Here is a 21,399-nt window from a genome sequence, read left to right as displayed (position 1 = left end):
TATTAGTCCCATTTTATAAAACTAGGTATTAAGAGTTATCTAAGGTTAACTGGCTAGTCATCAGTCTTCCAAGTCCAGTGTGTTCTTGGTTATATCATGCTGCTTTTCCTGGTGTTTTCTTTCCCACTGCACTTTGCACATCAGCCCTACTCTCAGCTAGTGATTCAGTTTTACCAGCATGACCCTCTTTTGTCTTACTGCGGTGTATGTGCAGTTACTTAAATTTTTTATTTTGTTCTTGATACTTTGTAAGTAAGGAACTGAAACGTGTAAGTGTTGATAGTAATGATACAAAGCGTTTTCTAGTAAATTGTAATGAACTTAAGACCAGGATAGAAATCCTTAAGTATGCCACAACTGGCAGATCTTTAGCTTCCTTTTTGTGTTCCTTAGACTTCAGTTGATGGACTGCGTGTATCATTGTGAAGGGAAACATTCCATTTCAATAGCTTCCCCACCCCATGTGCTGTGTAGTAATCAATCCAAAGTAGTATTCCCGGACTTCCCTGGTGGCGCAGTGGTTAAGAATCTGCCTGCCGATGCAGGGGACACGGGTTCGAGCCCTGGTCCGGGAAGATCCCACATGCAGCGGAACAGCCAAGCCCAAGAGCCACAACTACTGAAGCCCGTGCATCTAGAGCCCGAGCACGGCAACGAAGAGTAGCCTCCGCTCACTGCAGCTAGAGAAAGCCCATGCACAGCAAGGAAGACCCAATGCGTCCAAAAATAAAACAAACCAAAAAAAACCCCAACAAAGTATTATTCCCACTTGGGGAAAATAAAGATATAGGAGATAATAGACAAAGAAAGGAAAAGTAATGGCTTAAAAGGCCTCTCCTTTCCTCATCTTTTACAGTATCCTCCCAAACCTTACTCTTCAAGATGGACAATGCAAAGTTTTCTGAAGACACTCTGTTCTTCCACACCTCATGATGCTGCACACGCTCTCCTTCCTTCCTGGAATAATCGTCCACTTTTTATAACTAAATTATCACTCGTTCTACAGGGTACCCTTTGAGGATTTTCTCTCTTTAAGAATGTTTCTGTATTTCTCATAGTCTCTCTAATCTACCCCCTGCCCTATAGAAATGACTACTCTCTTCTTTTGTATATAAGTATTATCATAATAGTTCCTATTACACTGAATTACAATTATATAATTTATGTACCTCTCTAAACTCTCTATGACCAACTTGTGGCTAGGTAGCATGTTTTACTGTTATAATGTCTGGTACCTCACAAATGTTGAATAAATATTTGCTGAGTTAATGAATAAACGAATGAATGTATATTCTCTTTTCATGTACTTTTAGTGAGTTGGAATTTTTGGCAACTGATACAAAATAAACACTTTTAGAAGAGTTATTAATAAATGTATATAAAATCAAAAAAAGGAAAAAGTAAGATTTTTGTTTAAGAATGTTGGATTATTTTGGTGAAAAATAATAAAGTCTTAGGCCTAAGTTAGAGAGCCAGTCATATTTATCTATTTATGATAGATGCTATTTTTAGAAGGAAATGAAAAGGATTATACATTAGAATTGTTTATTCAAAACTATGGAGAGGCTCAATTTGTCCACTTTGGATATTACTTGAGTCAATCATTTAATCCTTTTTTATAACATGTACCAAAAATGTTCTTAAGTTTTCTTTATTTTTGTTCTAGGTCATATAAAAGTGGGTCTGGAGTAAACAACAGAAGAACTGAACTATTTTTGAAAGAACATGACCACCTTCGAAAGTAGGTATTATTGAAAAAATGCATACTATATAGTACCTACTTATTTATTCACATATATAGCAAACATTTTATGGTGTTTATTATAGTAAGTGCTTTATCAATGCTAATTCATTTAATTCTTCTAATGATCCTATTGGGTAGAAATAGAATTGCAACTGTTCTAACCATAATTAGGAACAATATGATGCTATCAGATATACAAAATATGCATTCATTACTTGTTACCTGTAATATGTCTTTTATTGCCTTAATGTTTGTTTTCTTTAGTGAGTCTATTGCTGTAATACTTTGTCCACTACTATAGATTACTGGTAATAATAATAGTAATAATATTGATACTGACTTATGTTTGAATGGCCTGATACCACTTATATATGTCAAGAAGCTTTACAAAGGGTAATTGGCCATACATCAAATTCAAAGAAAATATCTTATCTCCCAAGAACTCAGAAGAAAATACCTAAAAACTTGGATGAACGAGATACACACACACACACACACACACACACACACACACACACACACACACACACACACACACACACACACACACACACACACACACACACACACACACATATAAAAACAAGCCACCATACTCTATCCCTGCTTTATCTATTTTCCTTCTGAAATACACTGGTTTCTTTAATTACTTTCTTTGTATTTTGTTATAGAACTTAAGGATCAGAAAATTACTTCTCTCTCTGAGCTCAGCCTCTAAGCACTTGAGCAGCTAATATCCATGATAGTTAAATGATATGAATTATGTTGATATTTGCTGCTGAATGTCATAAATTAGTCATGTCCATATGCGCTTAATGTGCTGTTCAATTTGTTTTTCTTTAAAGATTACCACTTTAAATATGAGCTGTTGAAATCAGAACATGGAAAGATCAAGACCTTTTTAGTAGAAGTCTGAGTGCTTCTAGTGTCAGAATGTTATTTCTTAAAATGTTAAATATTATTGATTGGCACAAGGGGGCAGCCTTTCCTAGAGTATGTTTAGTTTATAGTTATTTATAGCTTTGGTAGTTCTTTTTGTATTTGATAGAGACCACCATAAAAAGAATTTTGCGTTATATCCAAAACTATATTAATATATTCTTGGGGTACAGAGTAATTTAAGGAATAAGATACTCAAGTAGCATAAAAATAAATATTAGCTTGCATTAACATTTTTATATTTATCAACCCCAAAAGAAGTTAAACAGAAATGCAATAGTTTAATTACTTTAAGGATGTTTTGATGCTGAAAAGAGTATACCAGAGTTATTATATAAATTGATATTCTTTATTTCAGAACATATTGTTTATTATAAATTTTATATGAAAAATTTTAGTTTTGCATTCATTTTAGTAATTCAGAGAAAACCCTTCAGGAGTTTAATATTGTCCGTTTTACAGGAAAATAAATATAATAGTTCAGGGGCACACAGCTTAAGTAATTTGTTTAGGGTTATAAAAATGATAAGAAAATTGGCTATCAAAAGGTATTTACCATTTTGTTTCCCAGGTGATTTTATGTATGATATACTTTACATATATTCCTTTCAGCATTCTTGTGAGAAGTTAGTATGTGCTTACTCCATACAGAGAGAAACTGAGGCAGGATGAAGTTGAGTGAAACATGAGCTGATAAATGAGGGGAATTGTTAACACTAAGGCTTAATCTCAATAACAAGAGTTTAGTCATTGCTTTCAGTATTAAAGCACAGAGCTTCCAAATATGTTTTAGAAAAATCAATATTTTGTGTAAATTACAAATACTTGTCAAGTAATAAAATAATAAAAAATTATGGACTAACATATATACAAAGTAATAATGATATGAAAAAGTTTCTCTTTTTCAATGTTGTCTCTCTTTCATTTGCTAAGTGCTTTGAGGAAGAATTTTTTTAGAATAACTTTTTAACATAAAAGCTATACGTACTTTTTATAGTACTCATTTTAGAAGGTATGAATAATAATTCAGCAACACAGAAAAGACAGTTTGAAACACTTATCAGTACAGATGCGATACCATTTTTTACTCATCAGTAGGTTGTGAGCCTTCTCCCATGTTATTTGACAATTTTTTGTGTTTGTTTTTGAATAGTTCTTTTAACTTTTAATAGTCTACATATCTTATAATACAGATAAACCATAATTCATGTAACCTAATGAGTGTTGGCCTTTTGGATTATTTCTAGTTTTTATTATTGTACATACTGAAGTCTTTGCATGTATCCATAATTATTTCCTTATGATAAATTCCTAGAATTGGCATTGTAGGATTAAAAAATACATTCATTTTTAAAGCTTTTGATATAGTATTGGCAAAATTCCCTCTAAATTTTTGCTACTTTAGAGTCCCATTAGTAGCATATTCTGCCAGTGCTCTCAGGAACAGTTACTTGATTTTTTTCTAACTCATGCCATGAAGATAGGCGAAAATTCTCAGGCAATAGATTTTTTTTTTAAATAAGAAATATATTTTCATTAGAGAGAACATAGGTCAAACAGCCAAGCACAAGAAGCATAGGTGGTCCAGTGGTTAAGACGTGAGCTTTCACTGCCGTGGGCCCAGGTTTGATCCCTGGTCCAGGAACTAAGATCCCACAAGCCACATGGAGTGGCAAAAAAAATTTAAAAAAAAAAAGAAGAAGAAGAAGTAATAGTTAAATTAACCTAAAAGTGAAATAGACAGCAAGAGATTATGTATTGCAGCAAGACCATTTGTAATGAAGAGGCCAGATTTGCTGTTAGGGTACTTTTTAGTTTGATCTTTCATGAATAAAGGTGTTTTTTTTTTAATATGGCAAAAAGCATATTTACATTTTTATTTGATTCTTTATAAAATATTTTTTCATGTTAATGTAAATTTCTACAACTTGCTTCAAAAGTCCATATTTTTGGGCTTCCTTGGTGGTGCAGTGGTTGAGAGTCCGCCTGCTGATGCAGGGGACGCGGGTTCGTGCCCCAGTCCGGGAAGATCCCACATGCCACGGAGCGGCTAGGCCCGTGAGCCATGGCTGCTGAGCCTGCGCGTCCGGAGCCTGTGCTCCACAACGGGAGAGACCACAACAGTGAGAGGCCCACGTAACACACACACACACACACACACAAAATCCATGTTTTTGTCTTGAAAAAGAGTAAAGCAGTTTTTATAAATGAATGGTAAACTTTATTAAAAAAAAACTGACTTTGTAATGAATTGCTTTTAAAGCTCTTCTTAATATTCTTTTTGTCTAAAAATAAATGTTGTTATCTTGTAGCAGTTTATCTTACAGAAGATAGTCATTTCTCTTCCTATTTGGTGGATAAGCTAACTTTCATTGTTTTTTTTAAGATTTAATTTTATTTATTCTTGGCTGCATTGGGTGTTTGTTGCTGCACGTGGGCTTTCTCTAGTTGGCAGCGAGTGGGGACTACTCTTCATTGCGGTGCGCTGGCTTCTCATTGCAGTGGCTTCTTTTGTTGGAGAGCACGGGCTCTACGTGCTCAGGCTTCAGTAGTTGTGGCTCACGGGCTCAGTAGTTCTTGCTCGTGGGCTCTAGAGCGCAGGCTCAGTAGTTGTGGCACACGGGTTTAGTTGCTCCGCGGCATGTGGGATCTTCCCTGACCAGGGATCTAACCTGTGTCCCCTGCATTGGCAGGCGAATTCTTATCCACTGCGCCACCAGGGAAGTCCCTAGCTTTTTTTTTTTTTTAACTTGCCTTTCCCTGAGTCTCAGTATGTCAGAAGAAAATGCTGGCTTTGAATGAGTGTCAAGCTTGTAGCTGTTTGTGTTTTGCTGTACTGTGGATGCATTCCTGTGAGCTCTTTGGTTGCTGTTTAGATTAATTTCCTTTATATGTTTGTTCTCTTTCGTTGCTCCCTTATATTTTCCTTTTTGAAAGGAGTATCTGAGTTAGTTTAAAGAGTGTGGGGCTGATTGTATTATTGCTGTTTTTACAGCTTTTTCTTTAGAAGAATTTTGTCATTTTGAATAAAACATGTCTTCCACATTTACCTTAATGAAGTTGACAAATTTCAGAGTAGTGGTGAGAAACTTGGATTAGGACATAAGTATACACAAATAGAACGAGCCTAGGCTCTTGCTGGACTTCTTTACTGCCAGTGATCATCACCTCCACGTGAAAATTAGCCACCTTTTACCAAGGCTGCTGCCTCCATCTTCTCATCTGTGATTCTATCACTTCAGAAATCTTCAACTCTAACATTTCACTCTGACCAACACAGTTTATTCTTCCAAGACTATCTGCAGCATCACTAGCTTCTCTTTTATATTTTTCTTCTTACCTTTAACCTCTCCTACCCTCGCTAGCTTGGATCTCATAGTTGATCAACTGAAATATTCCCAACATTTGGCCTTTTCTGTGCTCCTGTCTTTTTCTGTACCCTAGTAAAATGCCAACCCGATCCACAGTCTGCTGTTCTACTCCTCTATTTAAGGGTTAAACAGAAAGCACCCAATATACAGATTAACTTTGTTTTAGATTCATTATTTCCAACCTCATCTGAGTATTCAGCATTGCCCAGTACCTTTTGCTTGCTTGACCCAGTTTACTTGTCTCTCTCATTCTTTTCAAGAAATTTACCAGGACTTCCCTGGTGGTCCAGTGGTTAGGACTCTGCACTTCCAATGCAGGGGGCGCGCGTTCGATCCCTGGTCAGAGAACTAAGATCCCACATGCCACAGCGCGGCCAAAAGAGAGGTCCTTAGCTCCTACTTCATTGAATTTTTAAGGTTCTTTCTCCTTAGTACAAATTCACGTACAGGAATACCCTTCTTTACCCCTTTCCTGTAGTTTTTAGAGGACTAGTTTTTTTTCCTGGGAAGGCTAATACATCCGTCTGGCTTCTATCTCTGTCCTTACCTGCTACCTCAGCTATTTTACTCTTCAGTCATCTTCTATACTGGCTCTGTCTCTCTAGTTTATGAATACACTTGCTGTCTCTGTGTCAGTACTCATTTCCTCCTTAGCCTATTGACTTCTTCCCTCACAGTCTACTGAGCATGTTGTCACTGGGGACATCAATGAGCTCCTGAAGGCCAAATCTAATATTGTTTGACTGCTCTGCCTCACTTGATACTCTTAATCTCTTCCCTCCTTGAAAACCTAGGCCACTGTAACACTGAAATTTACTGGTTCTCCACTTGCCTTTCTTACTACTCTTTGTTTCCTTCCTGGCTGCCTTCTGATGTAGCCTCAGAATCCTTTACATAGTGTTCTCCAGGCAGAAATTAATTAGAGCTAATCCACCAAGTGAAACTTATTTGTCATCTACCCTCTCACATTAGCCCAGTTATTTGTCGTTGACATGCATCATAACAACAATTCCTCCTCCCCAGAGATGGCAGCTATAAAGAAGACCTAGTAAAGAGAAATTGAAATTTTCATTCAAAAATTTATAGGAAAAGCAACTGGTGAGATTTTTTTTTTTTTTTTTTTTTTTGCGGTACGCGGGGCTCTCACTGTTGTGGCCTCTCCCGTTGCGGAGCACAGGCTCCGGACGTGCAGGCTCAGTGGCCATGGCTCACGGGCCCAGCCACTCCGCGGCATGTGGGATCCTCCTGGACCGGGGCACGAACCCATGTCCCCTGCATCGGCAGGTGAACTCTCAACCACTGCACCACCAGGGAAGCCCAACTGGTGAGATTTTTATATTGCCAAGAATAATAAAATTAATGAGAGAGTTGAAGAAAGAGGAACAAATTCTGAAGTTATATAGACCCAGCTAAGAAGGTAAGCTGAGGAATTTCTTCCATACTTAGAGGCTCTGTTTGTTTTCATGGAAGTACTCTGATTTGTGGGAATGGCATGATTACAACTGGAATTGCAGACTGGTTATATTAAGCACATCACCTTAAAAATTCTTGACATTTTAAACAGACCTTTGGCAGTATTTCAAAGTAGTCAAAATATTTAAAATATTACATAATATGTCGGTTTCTAAATTATCATTTCATTTAGTTGGATCACATCATAAGAACATATAAATAGACATTTTAGTTTTTCCTCTTATTAACTTGCCACTTTTATCTTGACTAAGATACCTTAATGGATTTATTCCTTAAACTGGTATAGTAGATAGGGAATGGGTTTTGAAGCCAAACAGATCTGAGTTTAAATCCTGGTGTGAACTGTAAATTTGGGGGCAAGGGCCTTAAACCCTCTGACTCTCTACTGTCTTAAATGGGGAAAATTGAATTCTTACTTTGCACAGTGTTAAAACACTTAAAATTAGAGATAATGTGTAAAGGTTTTGCCTAGTACAGTGCCTGACATGTAGTAGACCAGTTCTCAAATTACATTGAGCCATTCTTGCCTGTAGCAGTATTAGAACAGAAAAGTAGACTAGTAACTAGAATTGTGTACCCAGAGCTAGATGACAGAGACTCCAGCCCTCTGGGGCCCTTCAATGCCAAAATGGTATGTAGGAATAAATAACTATCAGCTAACCCTGATTATCTGTTAAAGCTCAGAGTGTGTTTTTAAATCATTCCCTTCATTTATTGCTCATTGGATTTTCATTAGTATAATAAGTGGTTTATTTATTCCTAAGCTTCATTTCTAGATAGGAGTTTTCAAATTCCAGTTGCATTCCATCTGTTTCTTTGCATTTATCTGAATGCACATATAATTTTTTGTATCAGTTTTTGTTGTTACTGTTGCTTATTGAGGTAACATTGGTCTATAACATTATATAATGAAGTTTTGTGTGTACAGCATTATATTTCTACTTCTGTATATGCTACAGCTTGCTTACCACCAAAAATTTAGTTCGCATTTGCCACCACACAGTTGATCCCCTTTACCCATTTTACCTTCCCCTTCCCTTCCCTTATGGTAACCCCTACTCTGTTCTCTGTATCTATGTATTTGGTTTTGTTTGGTTTGTTCATTTATTTTGGGTTTTTGTTGTTGTTTGCATTTTTTATATTCCACATGAGTGAAATCTTATGGTATTTGTCTTTCTCCATCTGACTTATTTCACTTAGCATAATACCCTCAAAGTCCACCCATGTTGTCACAAATGGCAATATTTAATCTTTTTTATGGCTGAATAGTATTCCATTGTATATATATTTACCACATCTTCTTTATCCATTGAGATATTACCTCATACCTATTAGAATCACTATTATAAAAAAGGCAGAAAATAACAAATGTTGGTAAGAGTGTGTAGAAGAGGGAACCCTCATACACTGTTGGTGGGAATGTAAATTGGTACAGCCTCTATGGAAAACAGAATGGAGATTACTCAAAAAATTATGAGTAGAACTACCATATGATCCTGCTATTCCATTTCTGGGTATTTATCCAAAGAATATGAAAACACTAATTCAAAAAGATAGATGCACCCCTCTGTTTATTGCAGTATTATTTACAATAACTCAGATACGGAAACAACCTAAGTGCCCATCAATAGATGAATGGTTGAAGAAGATGTGGTATATATATATTCAGTTTTCATTGTTTTACCAAGCATTTGTTGAGCATCTACAATGTGGAAAGCATTGTACTGGGTGTTGGAGATAGAGAAGAGATAAAGCCTAGTGACATTCTGCCCTGTTTTTAATGAGCTCCCCTAGGATGGGAGTCGGGGGGCAGAAGAGAAATGTTAACAGGTAATTACAGTGCATTGTAATTAAGTTTAATGTATGGAGACGTTTGTGCATACCACTATAGTATCACATTAAAGGGAATGATTAACTCTAAAGCTTCTGAAAGGGCTTTATAGAAATAAAGCATTTGATTTGAGTCTTGAAGGATGAGTAGGTATTCACTAAAGTCGACATAAGAAAAGGTTTTGGGAAAAGATGAAACTTGAACCTTATGATCATATCTTTTTTTTAAAAAAAATCTGTATCATTCCTGATAAATGATCAATGTAGATATATTAGAAATATCATTCATTTATTGCCTGTCTACAAACCCTCTCCCAGATTACAGGCCTTACTCATGACCCTGAAAGGGCAGCCTCATGGGGAGCAAGAGAAAACAGTGGAGGGATGAACTGAGAGGCCATAGTGTTTCTGAGATTCATCTATATGTTTTGTTTTGTTTTGTTTTTGTGGTACGTGGGCTCTCACTGTTGTGACCTCTCCCATTACGGAGCACAGGCTCCGGATGTGCAGGCCCAGCGGCCATGGCTCACGGGCCCAGCCGCTCCGCGGCATGTGGGATCTTCCCGGACCGGGGCATGAACCCGTGTCCCCTGCATCGGCAGGCGGACTCTCAACCGCTGTGCCACCAGGGAAGCCCCTATATGTTTTTTATATCAGTAGTCAGTTCCTTTCTATAACTGAGTACTTCCCATTTTATGATGCTATACCACAATTTGTTTATCCATTAACCCATTGATGGATATTTGGGTTGTTTTCAATTTGGGGCTGTTACAAATAAAGCTGCTATGAATATGAATATTAAAGCTCCTAATATTCTTTCTTACAGAATTCCAATTAATAAATGTACAAGGACTGATAGAAATAGAAAATCAGTAGGTGAACAGCACAGTAATAATGGGAAAGAAAGATTCACTAAATGGATGCTAAAATTAGTGGGAATTTTGAGGAGAAACAGGGTACCTGCATATTCTCAAAGCATCTTCCCCTACGTTAATTAATTACAATAGGAAATATAGTAATTTTACAGTGGAGAAACCTGGCAGACACCACCTTAACTAAGCAGTCTAGGTTAACATCAGTAATAAGACATATTGACATGATATACAGCCTGATATGATGCTTCAAGGGCCTGACATCACTGTATGGTATTCTTGCTAAAACTGCATAAGGTCATGACCATAACACTTTAAAATACTAGTCAGTTATTTTTGTAGAATGTCCCTCAACTTGGGTTTGTCTGATATTTCTCATGACAAATTAAGGTTAGGCCATTTTGTCACAGACTGAAGGAGACTTAGGAGACATGACAACTAAATGCAATATAGGATCTTGAATTGGATCATAAAAAGGGACGTTATGCTGACACATATATATGGAATCTAAAAAGTAAAAAAAAAAAACGAAAGAAAAAAAATGGTCAGAAGAACCTAGGGGCAAGACAGGAATAAAGATGTAGACCTACTAGAGATTGGACCTGAAGATATGGGGAGGGGGAAGGGTAAGCTGGGATAAAGTAAGAGAGTGGCATGGACATATATATACACTACCAAACGTAAAATAGATAGCTAGTGGGAAGCAGCCGCATAGCACAGGGAGATCAGCTCGGTGCTTTGTGACCACCTGGAGGGGTGGGATAGGAAGGGTGGGAGGGAGGGAGACGCAAGAGGGAAGAGATATGGGGATATATGTATATGTATAGCTGATTCACTTTGTTATAAAGCAGAAACTAACACACCATTGTAAAGCAATTATACTCCAATAAAGATGTTAAAAAGGACGTTAGTAGAAAAATTGGTGAATAAAGTCTGTAGTTAAGTTAATATTCTTGTACTAATGTTAAATTCACTGATTTTGATAACTGTACTAGGGTTATGTAAGACATTAACATTAGGAAAGCAGAGTGAAGGGTATACGAGAATCCTCTGTACTATTTTTTGCAATTTTTCTGTAAGTCTAAAATTACTTCAAACTAAAAAGCTAAAAAAAACCAACCAACAGAAAAACAACCATAAGCAAAATAGGAAGGAAAAGGTTCTTCCTCAGCCTGATTAAAGGCATGTACAAAAACTGTTTGAAAACATTCATCCATATAAGGATGAATGCTTTCTCTCTAAAATATAAAACAAGGCAAGAATGTTTGCACTAACCACATTTTACAGCATTGTACTGGAGGTCGTAGCAAGTGCAATAAGGGAGGAAAGGGATAAAAGGAATACAGATTGGAAAGGAAGAAATAAAACTATTTTTGTCAGATAACAAGATTACATAAACAGAAAAATCCCAAAGGATTTACCTAGAAGCTATTAAATTAGTAAGTAAATTTAGCAAGGCCACAGGATGAAAGGTTATATATAATTATAAATTCTATTGCTATACTAGCAAAAACAATTAGAAAATTAAAAATTTTTAATTCCATTTATAATACGTCCCCAAATAGGAAATATTTTAAAGTAAACTGAATATAATTTGTGCAAGACCTTTATGCTGAAAACCATAAAATGCTAAGAGAAATTAAAGGAGACCTAAATAAGTGGAAAACATACCATGTTTCTGGATTGGAAGATTTCCTACTGTTAAGATGGCAATTCTCCCCAAATTGTTCTATAGATTCAATGTAATCTTATTTAAATTCCCAGCATATTTTTTTACAATCTGACTGTAAAATTTATATGGAAATGCAAAAGACCTGGAAGAGCCAAAAAATTTAGAAAATACAAACAAAGGTAGAGTACTTGCACATCTCAACTCAAGACTTACTATAAAGCTATAATAATCAAAACAGTAAGCTACTGGCATAAGATGGACCTATATAGGTTAATGGAACAGAACAGGGTTCAGAAATAAACCAACTAACATGTGGTCAATTAATTCCCAACAAAAGGTGCCAGCATAATTCAATGGGGGAAAGGAGAATATTTCCAACAAATGGTGCTGAAACAATAAGTAAGTCCCCTACATACGAACCTTCTAGTTGTGAACTTTCAAAGACGCGAACCTGCGTTCGCATGTCCAGTCACGTAAGTTAGTTCACGTGTCTGATGTACATTGTCACGTGCGTGCATCCTCTACAAGTGGTTGTGCTTTTGTGTACTTTACGGTACTGTTTATTACCAGGTAGACTCAGTCTTATTTTATACTCTGGGTTATAATCCAGCACTATCATTATTTTGTTCTTCAAACTGTTTCACCTTTGGCCATTGGGAGCTCCTGCAGATTAGCTTCTGTCATTTGACATGCCCCATCCTTTTTTTGAGCATTTCCTGTACTATCTGGCACGACAGTGTTTGTGGCTCATCTTGTACTTTCCCTGCCTTGGCTCTAGAACCAACCACTTCTCCAAGCAGCCTTGGTTCCTCTTATTGGAGAGTGGTTCAGAAACTAAGATCTGGGTGCTAGATATGCTTATTGCTATTGAAGTGTCATTCCTTCTAGGCTCTCTCTTGCTAAAAGTTTTTATCTTGAATGGGGTTGAATTTTTTCATGTATTTTAATCTGTTGAACTGATCGGATCTTTACATTATGCTTATGAAGAATATCTTTAGATTTCTTTTCTTTGACGTGTTTTTGCCTGGTTTTAGTGGAAGGGTAAGACTGGCACCATTAAAATGAGTTCTTTCTGTTTGCTGAAAGAGTTTGTGCAGGCTTGGTGTTGTTTCTTCCTTAAATATTTGATAGAATTTACTATTGAATCCATCTTAGCCTAGAGTTTTCTTTGTGGCAAGATATTTAAATTACAAATTCGGTTTCTTTTGTAGATGTAAGACTATGGCTCTGTTTCATTTATTCCTGGGCCAGAGGGTGATAGGTGATTGTGATTGGCCCAGCCTGTCACACATCCATCCTTGTGGCCAATGGACTGGAAAGTTCGTTATCAGAAGAAAGAGAATGCGGCATATACAGGGCTCCAGGGAAGTTATCAGCCAACTTAGTCACTTCAGTTTGAGTTTACTACACTCTCTTCTATACTCTAAGCCATAGACGTAGAAATAGTATAGTTAAGCAAAATCCTTTTTTCTAGTGATAGTTATTGAAGTGGACTTTTACTTTAATATTTCATTCCTCCCTCCATCCCCTACCAATGAATTATGAACTTTTTATGGGTCTATAACGCCCTACATGACCAACATACTACCTGTTTTATCTCTTTCCATCCCTTCATCTGTATCACTCTCTCCCTCTACTTATTAGGTACCAGCCTGACTGGTTTTTATTCATTCCTTTCCCAAAGATATCAAGGCTTTTCCTTTCTTGCTTCTTTGTTCTTATATTTTGGTTTATCTGCTTAAAATACTCTTCTCTTAGCTTTTCATATACCTTATTCCTTGACATCTTTATGGTCTAAGCTCACTTGTCACCTCTTCAGAGAGGCCTTTTCTAACTATCTTGTCTGAAATAAACTCTCCCTTATTGTTATTTAACAAAGTACTTTTTTTTGTTTCCTTCATAGCATTTATGAGAATCTGTAATAATTTGTTCTTTTTGTTTATTTTTTTAATTATCTGACTTTTCTTAGGCTTCCTGAGGGTAGGGCCTAGTTCATCTAGTTCTTGGCAGTGTGTTGGGTGCCCAGTTCCTGTTATATCATGAACACTTAATATTTACTTGTTTGAATAACTGGATATAAGTAGAAGATGTATTAATTTTGGTTTCATATACATATGTGTATATACATGTGTGCCCCAATGTAGAAAATCTGTTTCATTCATATACTTATTCCTCAAATATTTATTGAATACATACTGTGTACAAGGTATTGGTTCCAATGCTATGTATATATGAAATCTGATTTTGAGAACTGAAGGGGATATTATTGATGTGATTTTTTGTGCTTTGCAAAATGAATTCTCCATGAAATACCTTTTAAAAATCAAATTTTTACGTGGTATATAGTAAAAGTCTGGCAAGCATCTCTCTTATTTACAGATGAGGAAACAAGATTCAGAGAGGACAAGGTCTCATAACTATTTAATAGTATAGCTCTTACTAAACCCACATTTCCTAACCTATTTCCATATTTGTCCCACATCACACTGCCTTCTCTGTGATTTACTTCTTTAAATCTTTATTTTTTCTTGTATTAGGGAGCCAGCATGGTGTAATGCTAATGAGAATTGAAAGACCAGTGACTTTTCACTTCTCTGAAAAGCAAGTGACCTGGCCTTTCTCTGTTTTTTCCATCTTTAAAATGGGATAGTAGCTGTTCCCTTATGTTAGATGATTTTGAGGAAGAATGACTTAAGATTTAAGGCATTTTACAAAATTAAAAGCACTCTAAAAATCTAAAGAATTTGTTTCATATAACTTTTCAAATATGGGACTGTTGTACAAAGCAAATTACACTTAAACAGGATCAGTTACATTATTTAGTTGAGAATTTGTTTTGTTTTCAATCCATTAACTATTTAGCAGATATGATTGAGTTATCTGAGATGGCACACATATTTGTATTATAATTGTACACTTCAGTATAAATATGTCCATGAATGAGTAAAGAAAATTCTCAGGTGGAGGCTTAGTTTTATCTGCTGACAACTTTTCTTATGTCTTAGGCTATGTTTAGACTTGAATTTTTAAATTCACCAGCCTTTTTTCACTTTTTGTTTGTTTCATGATTTTAGTTAAATTTCCCTGAGGTCACATGCCTAGTAAAAGCTGAGATTTAAACCTACGTCCTCTGATTGTGTTGTTTCTGCTATACTGCACTACCTCTCCAAGATGATTCTTACGGTATCTACTTCACAGAGTTGCTGAGCTAATGCATGTAAAAAGGCTTTGTAAACTGTGAGGCATTTCTGTATAAGGCAGAACATAACGGGGATTATAAGAGTAAGAAAAGAAAATATTGAAGGAGGAAACCTTTTATATGCACTGTCAATTTACCTTTCTTAAATAAAATTTGAAATACTTTTGATGCCAGAATAGTCTTGATGAAATGCATTTCTAATGTATTAACAGACCATGACCATATTTGAAAAATATGAGATATATGATCACCGTAATTTAGTGACCTTTTGATGGAGTGGTTTTCTCCCAAAAGTTTTTGGTATACATAGTTTATATATATTATTTAATAAATACCATACAAGTCAATTAAATAGTGGTCAGATTATAACATCTGTGAATGGAACAATATAGTAGACTCTTGGCATTCAAGATTAACATTAGCTTTCTTTTTTTTTTTTTTTTTTTTTTTTTTTTGCGGTACTTGGGCCTCTCTCTATTGTGGCCTCTCCCATTGCGGAGCACAGGCTCCAGACGCGCAGGCTCAGCAGCCATGGCTCACGGGCCCAGCCGCTCTGCGGCATATGGGATCTTCCCGGACCGGGGCACGAACTTGTGTCCTCTGCATCGATAGGTGGACTCTCAACCACTGTGCCACCAGGGAAGCCCTCATATACTCTTAAAAATATTATTTTTCTTTAAAGATTTTTTTTGATGTGGACCATTTTTAAAGTCTTTATTGAATTTGTTACAATATTGCTTCTGTTTTATGTTTTGGTTTTTTGGCCACGAGGCCTGTGGGATCTTAGCTCCCTGACCAGGGATCGAACCCACAACCCCTGCATTGGAAGGTGAAGTCTTAACCACTGGACCACCAGGGAAGTCCCCAAAATATTATATTTTTTAAAATATATGAGATAACATGTGAAAAACTTCCTAAGCTTTACACATTTAAAATACTTTTCCTCCAGTGCATAGTATGATGTCTGATATATCTTAAATGCTTGTTATAATCTTAAAGGAATTGATGAAGAGCAAGGAGCTATGAAAACACATTATAGTATAAAGAAGTATTAGTTCTGCCTGATGTATAGATAGAATGGGAAAGGCTTCCCAAAGGATATGACTTCTGAACTGGACTTTGAAATGAAAGCAATTTATGTTGAAAATCAGGAAAGGGGTTGCATAACAAGAGAGAGACTATGAGGCATGAAAGTTCCTTGATCTACATGAGCCATGTATCTGTAGGCTTATACAGTTTACACAGTACTTTTGTTTACACTATCGCTTTTGAGCCTTATGACAACTCCATGAGCTGAGTTCATATAGTCAAGTGCTTGAGCCTTGACTAATAAAACTCAGGTTCTAGGGTGTAAGAGAAAGCAACTAGCCATTTTATTCTTTATAGTTTCATGAATGTCATGATTGCTGATACTATTGAATTTCTATGATTATATTTATGAAAGAACTGTTTTCTGAGTTATAAGTATGTGAGAGAGAAAAACATATACATACAATGAAAAGTATATTTCCATTTTTATTTACATAAGCAGATTAGTTTATATTGATATACAAGTTAAATTTTTATAGGTCTCAAACAAATTAGAAAATGCTTCCTTAATATTTCATACTCTTTATAATTCAGGTAGGTTTTTAGGATTTCAATCCTTGTATACCATTTATCTAAAGAACAACAAATGGAAACTGTGATTCCTCACATTTTCTCTTAGGCTTTTTGTTTCTGCTATAGTTAAACAAGTTTGTTGACATTAAAAAATTTTTTTTTTGCACAAAAATGTTTATTAAAATACTTTGAAGGAGAAAAAGAGAAACAAAAACTCTCCCCATTTAAACTTGACTTCCTATTGTATATTGTTTGTAATCAAAACAGTGTGGTATTGGTGAAAGAACAGACAGACAGATCAGTGGAACAGAATAGAGAGCCCAGAAATAGACACACAAATATAGTCAAACGATCTTTGACAGAAGAGCAATGGCAAGTCTGTGGAGAAAGGATAGTCTTTTGAATAAGTGGTGTTAGAACAACTGGGCATCCACATGCAAAAAAATGAATATAGACACTGACCTTATACCTTTCCCCAAAATAACTCAAAACAGATCATAGACCTAAATGTAAAATACAGAACTTATAGAAGTTTTATAACATAGGAGAAAATCTAGGTAACATTGGGCTTGGCAATGAGTTTTTAGATACAATGCCAAAAACACCATCCATGAAAGAAAAAGTTGGTAAGATCTACTTCATTAAAATGAAAAACCTCTGCTCTTCCAAAGACACTATCAAGGGAATGTAAGACAGCTACAGACTGGAAAAAAAATATTTGCAAAACACATATCTGATAAAGGACTGTTATCCAAAATATACAAAGAACTCTTAAAACTCAACAGTTAAAAAGTGGGCAAAAGGTCTGACAGACACTTCATCTGAGAAGGTATGCAGCTGGCAAAGAACCATATTAAAAGTGTTCAACATCATATGTCATTAGGGAATTGCAAATTAAAACAACTGGATACCACCATGTACCTATTAGAATGGCTAAAATCCAAAACATTGACACCACCAAATGCTAGCAAGGATGTGGAGCAACAGGAATTCTCATTGCTGGTGGGAATATAACGTGATACAGCCACTTCGGAAGCCAGTTTGGCAGTTTTTCTTAAAAAGCTAAATAATCTTACTATATGATCTAGCAGTCACATTCCTAGGTATTTACCTAAACGAATTGAAACTATGTCTAAATAAAAACCTGCACATGAATGTTTATAGCACCTTTACTCATAATTGCCAGAAGTTGGAAGCAACCAAGAGGTCCTTCAATAAGTAAATGGATAAGCAACCTGTAGGTACGTCCATTCAATGGAATATTATTCAGTGATACAAGAAACAAGCTATCAAGCCCCCAAAAGATATGGAGGAACCTTAAATGTATAAAAGAAGCCAGTCTAGAAAGACTTCATACTGTATAATTCCAGCTACATGACATTCAGGAAAGGTCAAAACTATAGACAATAGAAAGATCAGCTGTTGTCAGGGGTTCAGGGTGGGAAGAGGAGGAAGAATGAACAAGTGGAGAATAGGGGATATTTAGGGCTGTGAAACTATTCTGTATGATACTGTAATGGTGGATATATGACATTATGCATTTGTAAAACCCATAGACCTGTACAACTGCAAAGAGTAAACCCTAATATAAACTATGAACTTTGGTTAATAATGTATCAGTATTGGTTCATCAGTTGTAACACATGTACCACACTAAAGATGTTAATAATAGGTGGGGGAGAATGGGTATATGTGCTCCCTGTACTTCTTGCTGAATATTTCTGCAAACCTAAAACTGTTCTAAAAAGTCTACTGATTTTTTAAAAATAGAAAATGTGGCTCTCTGATTTCACTGCTAATAATTCAGCTTTTATCTTTCTCTTTTTTCTCTCCCTGACTGAAACGGGCAGAGTCTGTCAGGTGCTTAACTTTTTTGTCTCTAGGTAACTTCATGGGATTATAAAACAAAATTTCTCTGCTAAATAAACCATGAAAAAAGCAAGTAGAGTTACTCCTTGGTCTACCCAGACAAGAAACAAATATGCCACAATATCAGTGTTAATGGAAGAATGGTTACAAATGATTTCTACGTTCATCTTTGTTTTTCGGTATTTTCCAAATGTTATCTGTAAAAGAACACTTTGTTAGCGCTTAAACAGCTTTTTGTATCCTACTGCAGCTTAACTGTATTGTTAACATGTCTTAGAAGATATTATATAGAAATAAATAAGACACAGGTCTCTGGTTAACTGTAAGTGAAACACTGTATCACCACAGTGCTTGATGTAAATTATCTCATTGGTTGGTGACAACCTCATCAGATTTTTTTGCAGTTTACAAAAGGATCAGTTTTAAAATTTTATTCGTTATGCACTTGATTGTTTGTTTTCTTACTTGCTTACTTGTTTATTATTTACTTTCTCGTTTATTATTTACTTATTCACCTACTCTTTTAAAAGAAGATTCTAATTAGTGTTACCTAAGTGGTTTTCCCAAGTTCTTACATTTTGTTGGTTAAAACTACTTTAAAATATGTGCTTGAAATTTGTGTCATTTGCAGTTTGTGTATTTAGGGAAATGAGTTATTTTTTAAACAGAATTATTATCTAAGTGTGGCTTTAGTGATTCCTTGGTACAGTAATTGGTGATGAAATTTAGCTCATTGTTTTCAGCTAGTTTAAATCAGTCTTGAAAGAAACAGAAACTTGTTGCTTAATATAGACTCTAGATGACTCTTTGGAATGCCTCTGGGCTATTATGAAGTACTTGTTTAAGAAGGATAATTCCACTTGATTATATATTATATATAATTTTAAATTCAATTTTAACTAGATTATGCTGTCTTTATGGAGCCACTTTGTTGCTGAATTGTATCCACACTATCCAGGATGCTTTTAATGAATGGAGTTTATTCAGCTAATAGGTGATACAGTTACCATTCAGAAAGCCACATAGTCTGGCTCTTAATCCCTCCACCGTCTTTGTAATTTTTGAAATTCTTAATCATAGCATTTATATAAGATATTTATGACATTTTTAAAGTTCATCTTTGTTCCCTAATTCATACAGTAACTTAGATTTCCTGGTCCACTACCTTATAATAAAACCTCAGTTTATTAATTTATACAATAAACTTAGAAATCCTTTTGGAAAGAGGTAGTTGGAAAAAACATACAAGTATTTGAGTCCCTGCTGTGTTCCATGCACTGTACCAAATGGATACAGATGTCTGGGAGTTTGTTTTCCTACTTTCTGCTATAAAGCTGCCCCTTTACCCAATTTAGCTACCTGTAAATTCCTCCCTAAAATGGATTTTTGGTGGGTTTCTTTGTTTCCAGTGTGTGATGCATAAAGGCAAATATTTTACGGATCAAAGGTGCATTGGTGTCTTTATTCAGGTTCCTTTTTTTTTAAACAAGTGAAGGGTCCTTTATTTATTTATTTATTTTTGGCTGCATTGGGTCATTGTTGCCGTGCACGGGCTTTCTCTAGTTGCGGCAAGTGGGGGCTGCTCTTCATTGTGGTGCGCAGGCTTCTCTTTGTGGTGGCTTCTCTTGTTGCAGAGCACGGGCTCTAGGCGCGCTGGTTTCAGTAGTTGTGGAGCACGGGCTCAGTAGTCGTGGCGCACGGGCTTAGTTGCTCCGCGGCATGTGAGATCTTTCCGGACCAGGGATCAAACCCGTGTCCCCTGCATTGGCAGGCGGATTCTTAACCAGTGCGCCACAGGGAAGTCCCTATTCAGATTCTTGAATTCTAAAGTGTGGCAAGCTGAGATTTGATTTTGTGTTTCAAAAAAGGAAGGAACTTTAAGATATGAATAATTACTGCTTATAGGCATTAGAACTATATTTGCCTATCCTGTCTCAACAAGTTGGTTGTAATTCTTAAGTTTTGAATAGACAATGGTGACAACTTGGAGCTATCTAAACTAAAGAAGTAGTTCTATTTATTTGTGCTGTCATTAAAACTGTTCTGACTTTAATAATCAAGTATCTCTGTGGAAGAAATAGATTTAAGCCAACAAATAAAAGTAAGATGAAAACTGTATATGTGGATTAATTAATTTCAGAGTCCAGAATTTTCTCCAGACGCTTTCAAAAGTCTGGGTGCTCTTTCTACATAAATGGTTGGAAATGTAATCTATCTGTAAAATGTAGAAAAATTAAGTGCAAGTTTTAAATGTGCGTTTAATAATTCCAGAATTTGAATTTTTTTATTTGCAGCTCAGATCGTCTAATAGAAGAGACAATAAGGTAGGAAAAATGTTTTGTTTTTGTTTGTTTGCATATAAATGAACAGATAAAGTTAATTCTATAACTAGAGTTAAAGTCAGTTCATCTTCCTTAAAGATGAGAATTTCATTACATGGTAATGTATTTTTACTGTGACTTTCCCTTGTAAAATACATTTGAAGCCTAAAACATTTGTTTCCAGAATTAGTAGAATTGAGCTGTTTTACCTAGGTCAATTTTTCTGATTAATTCATACTCGGTATTTTCAGCCTCTGTCTTTTTATTCTTATTTTTTAATGAAAACAGTCTTGAACATGTGATTTGTTAAATGTCTTATGTATACCATTTATGTAGACTTGGTTTCTGTTACAGCAACTATAGAAAACCTGTAGTAATTACTATTATCTGTAATAACATTAAAGTAGTTTCTTGCTTAAGGTAAGGGAAATATGTTGGTTTGAACTGCTTAAGTCTCTAGGTTTGGTGAATTTTTAAGTACCTATTTTAAGACAGTAAAAAAGTAAG

At 35.6% G+C, this 21,399-nt stretch overlaps 1 protein-coding gene across 2 annotated transcripts in view; it reads left to right on the top strand.

Annotated features, from left to right (window-relative positions):
• GOSR1 (golgi SNAP receptor complex member 1) overlaps positions 1-21,399 on the top strand; it is a 46,017-nt gene that overhangs the window by 14,370 nt on the left and 10,248 nt on the right. For both annotated transcript variants that reach the window (XM_060133945.1, XM_060133944.1), the window contains exons 6-7: positions 1,667-1,741; positions 20,866-20,895. In XM_060133945.1, coding sequence (XP_059989928.1) covers positions 1,667-1,741; positions 20,866-20,895 — 105 coding nt within the window. The remainder of the gene's footprint in view (positions 1-1,666; positions 1,742-20,865; positions 20,896-21,399) is intronic.

Source organism: Lagenorhynchus albirostris, chromosome 20, assembly GCF_949774975.1.
Source record: "Lagenorhynchus albirostris chromosome 20, mLagAlb1.1, whole genome shotgun sequence".
NCBI lineage: Eukaryota > Metazoa > Chordata > Mammalia > Artiodactyla > Delphinidae > Lagenorhynchus > Lagenorhynchus albirostris.
Note: the sequence above shows the minus strand (reverse complement) of the source record. Positions and strands in the feature narration are given on the sequence as shown.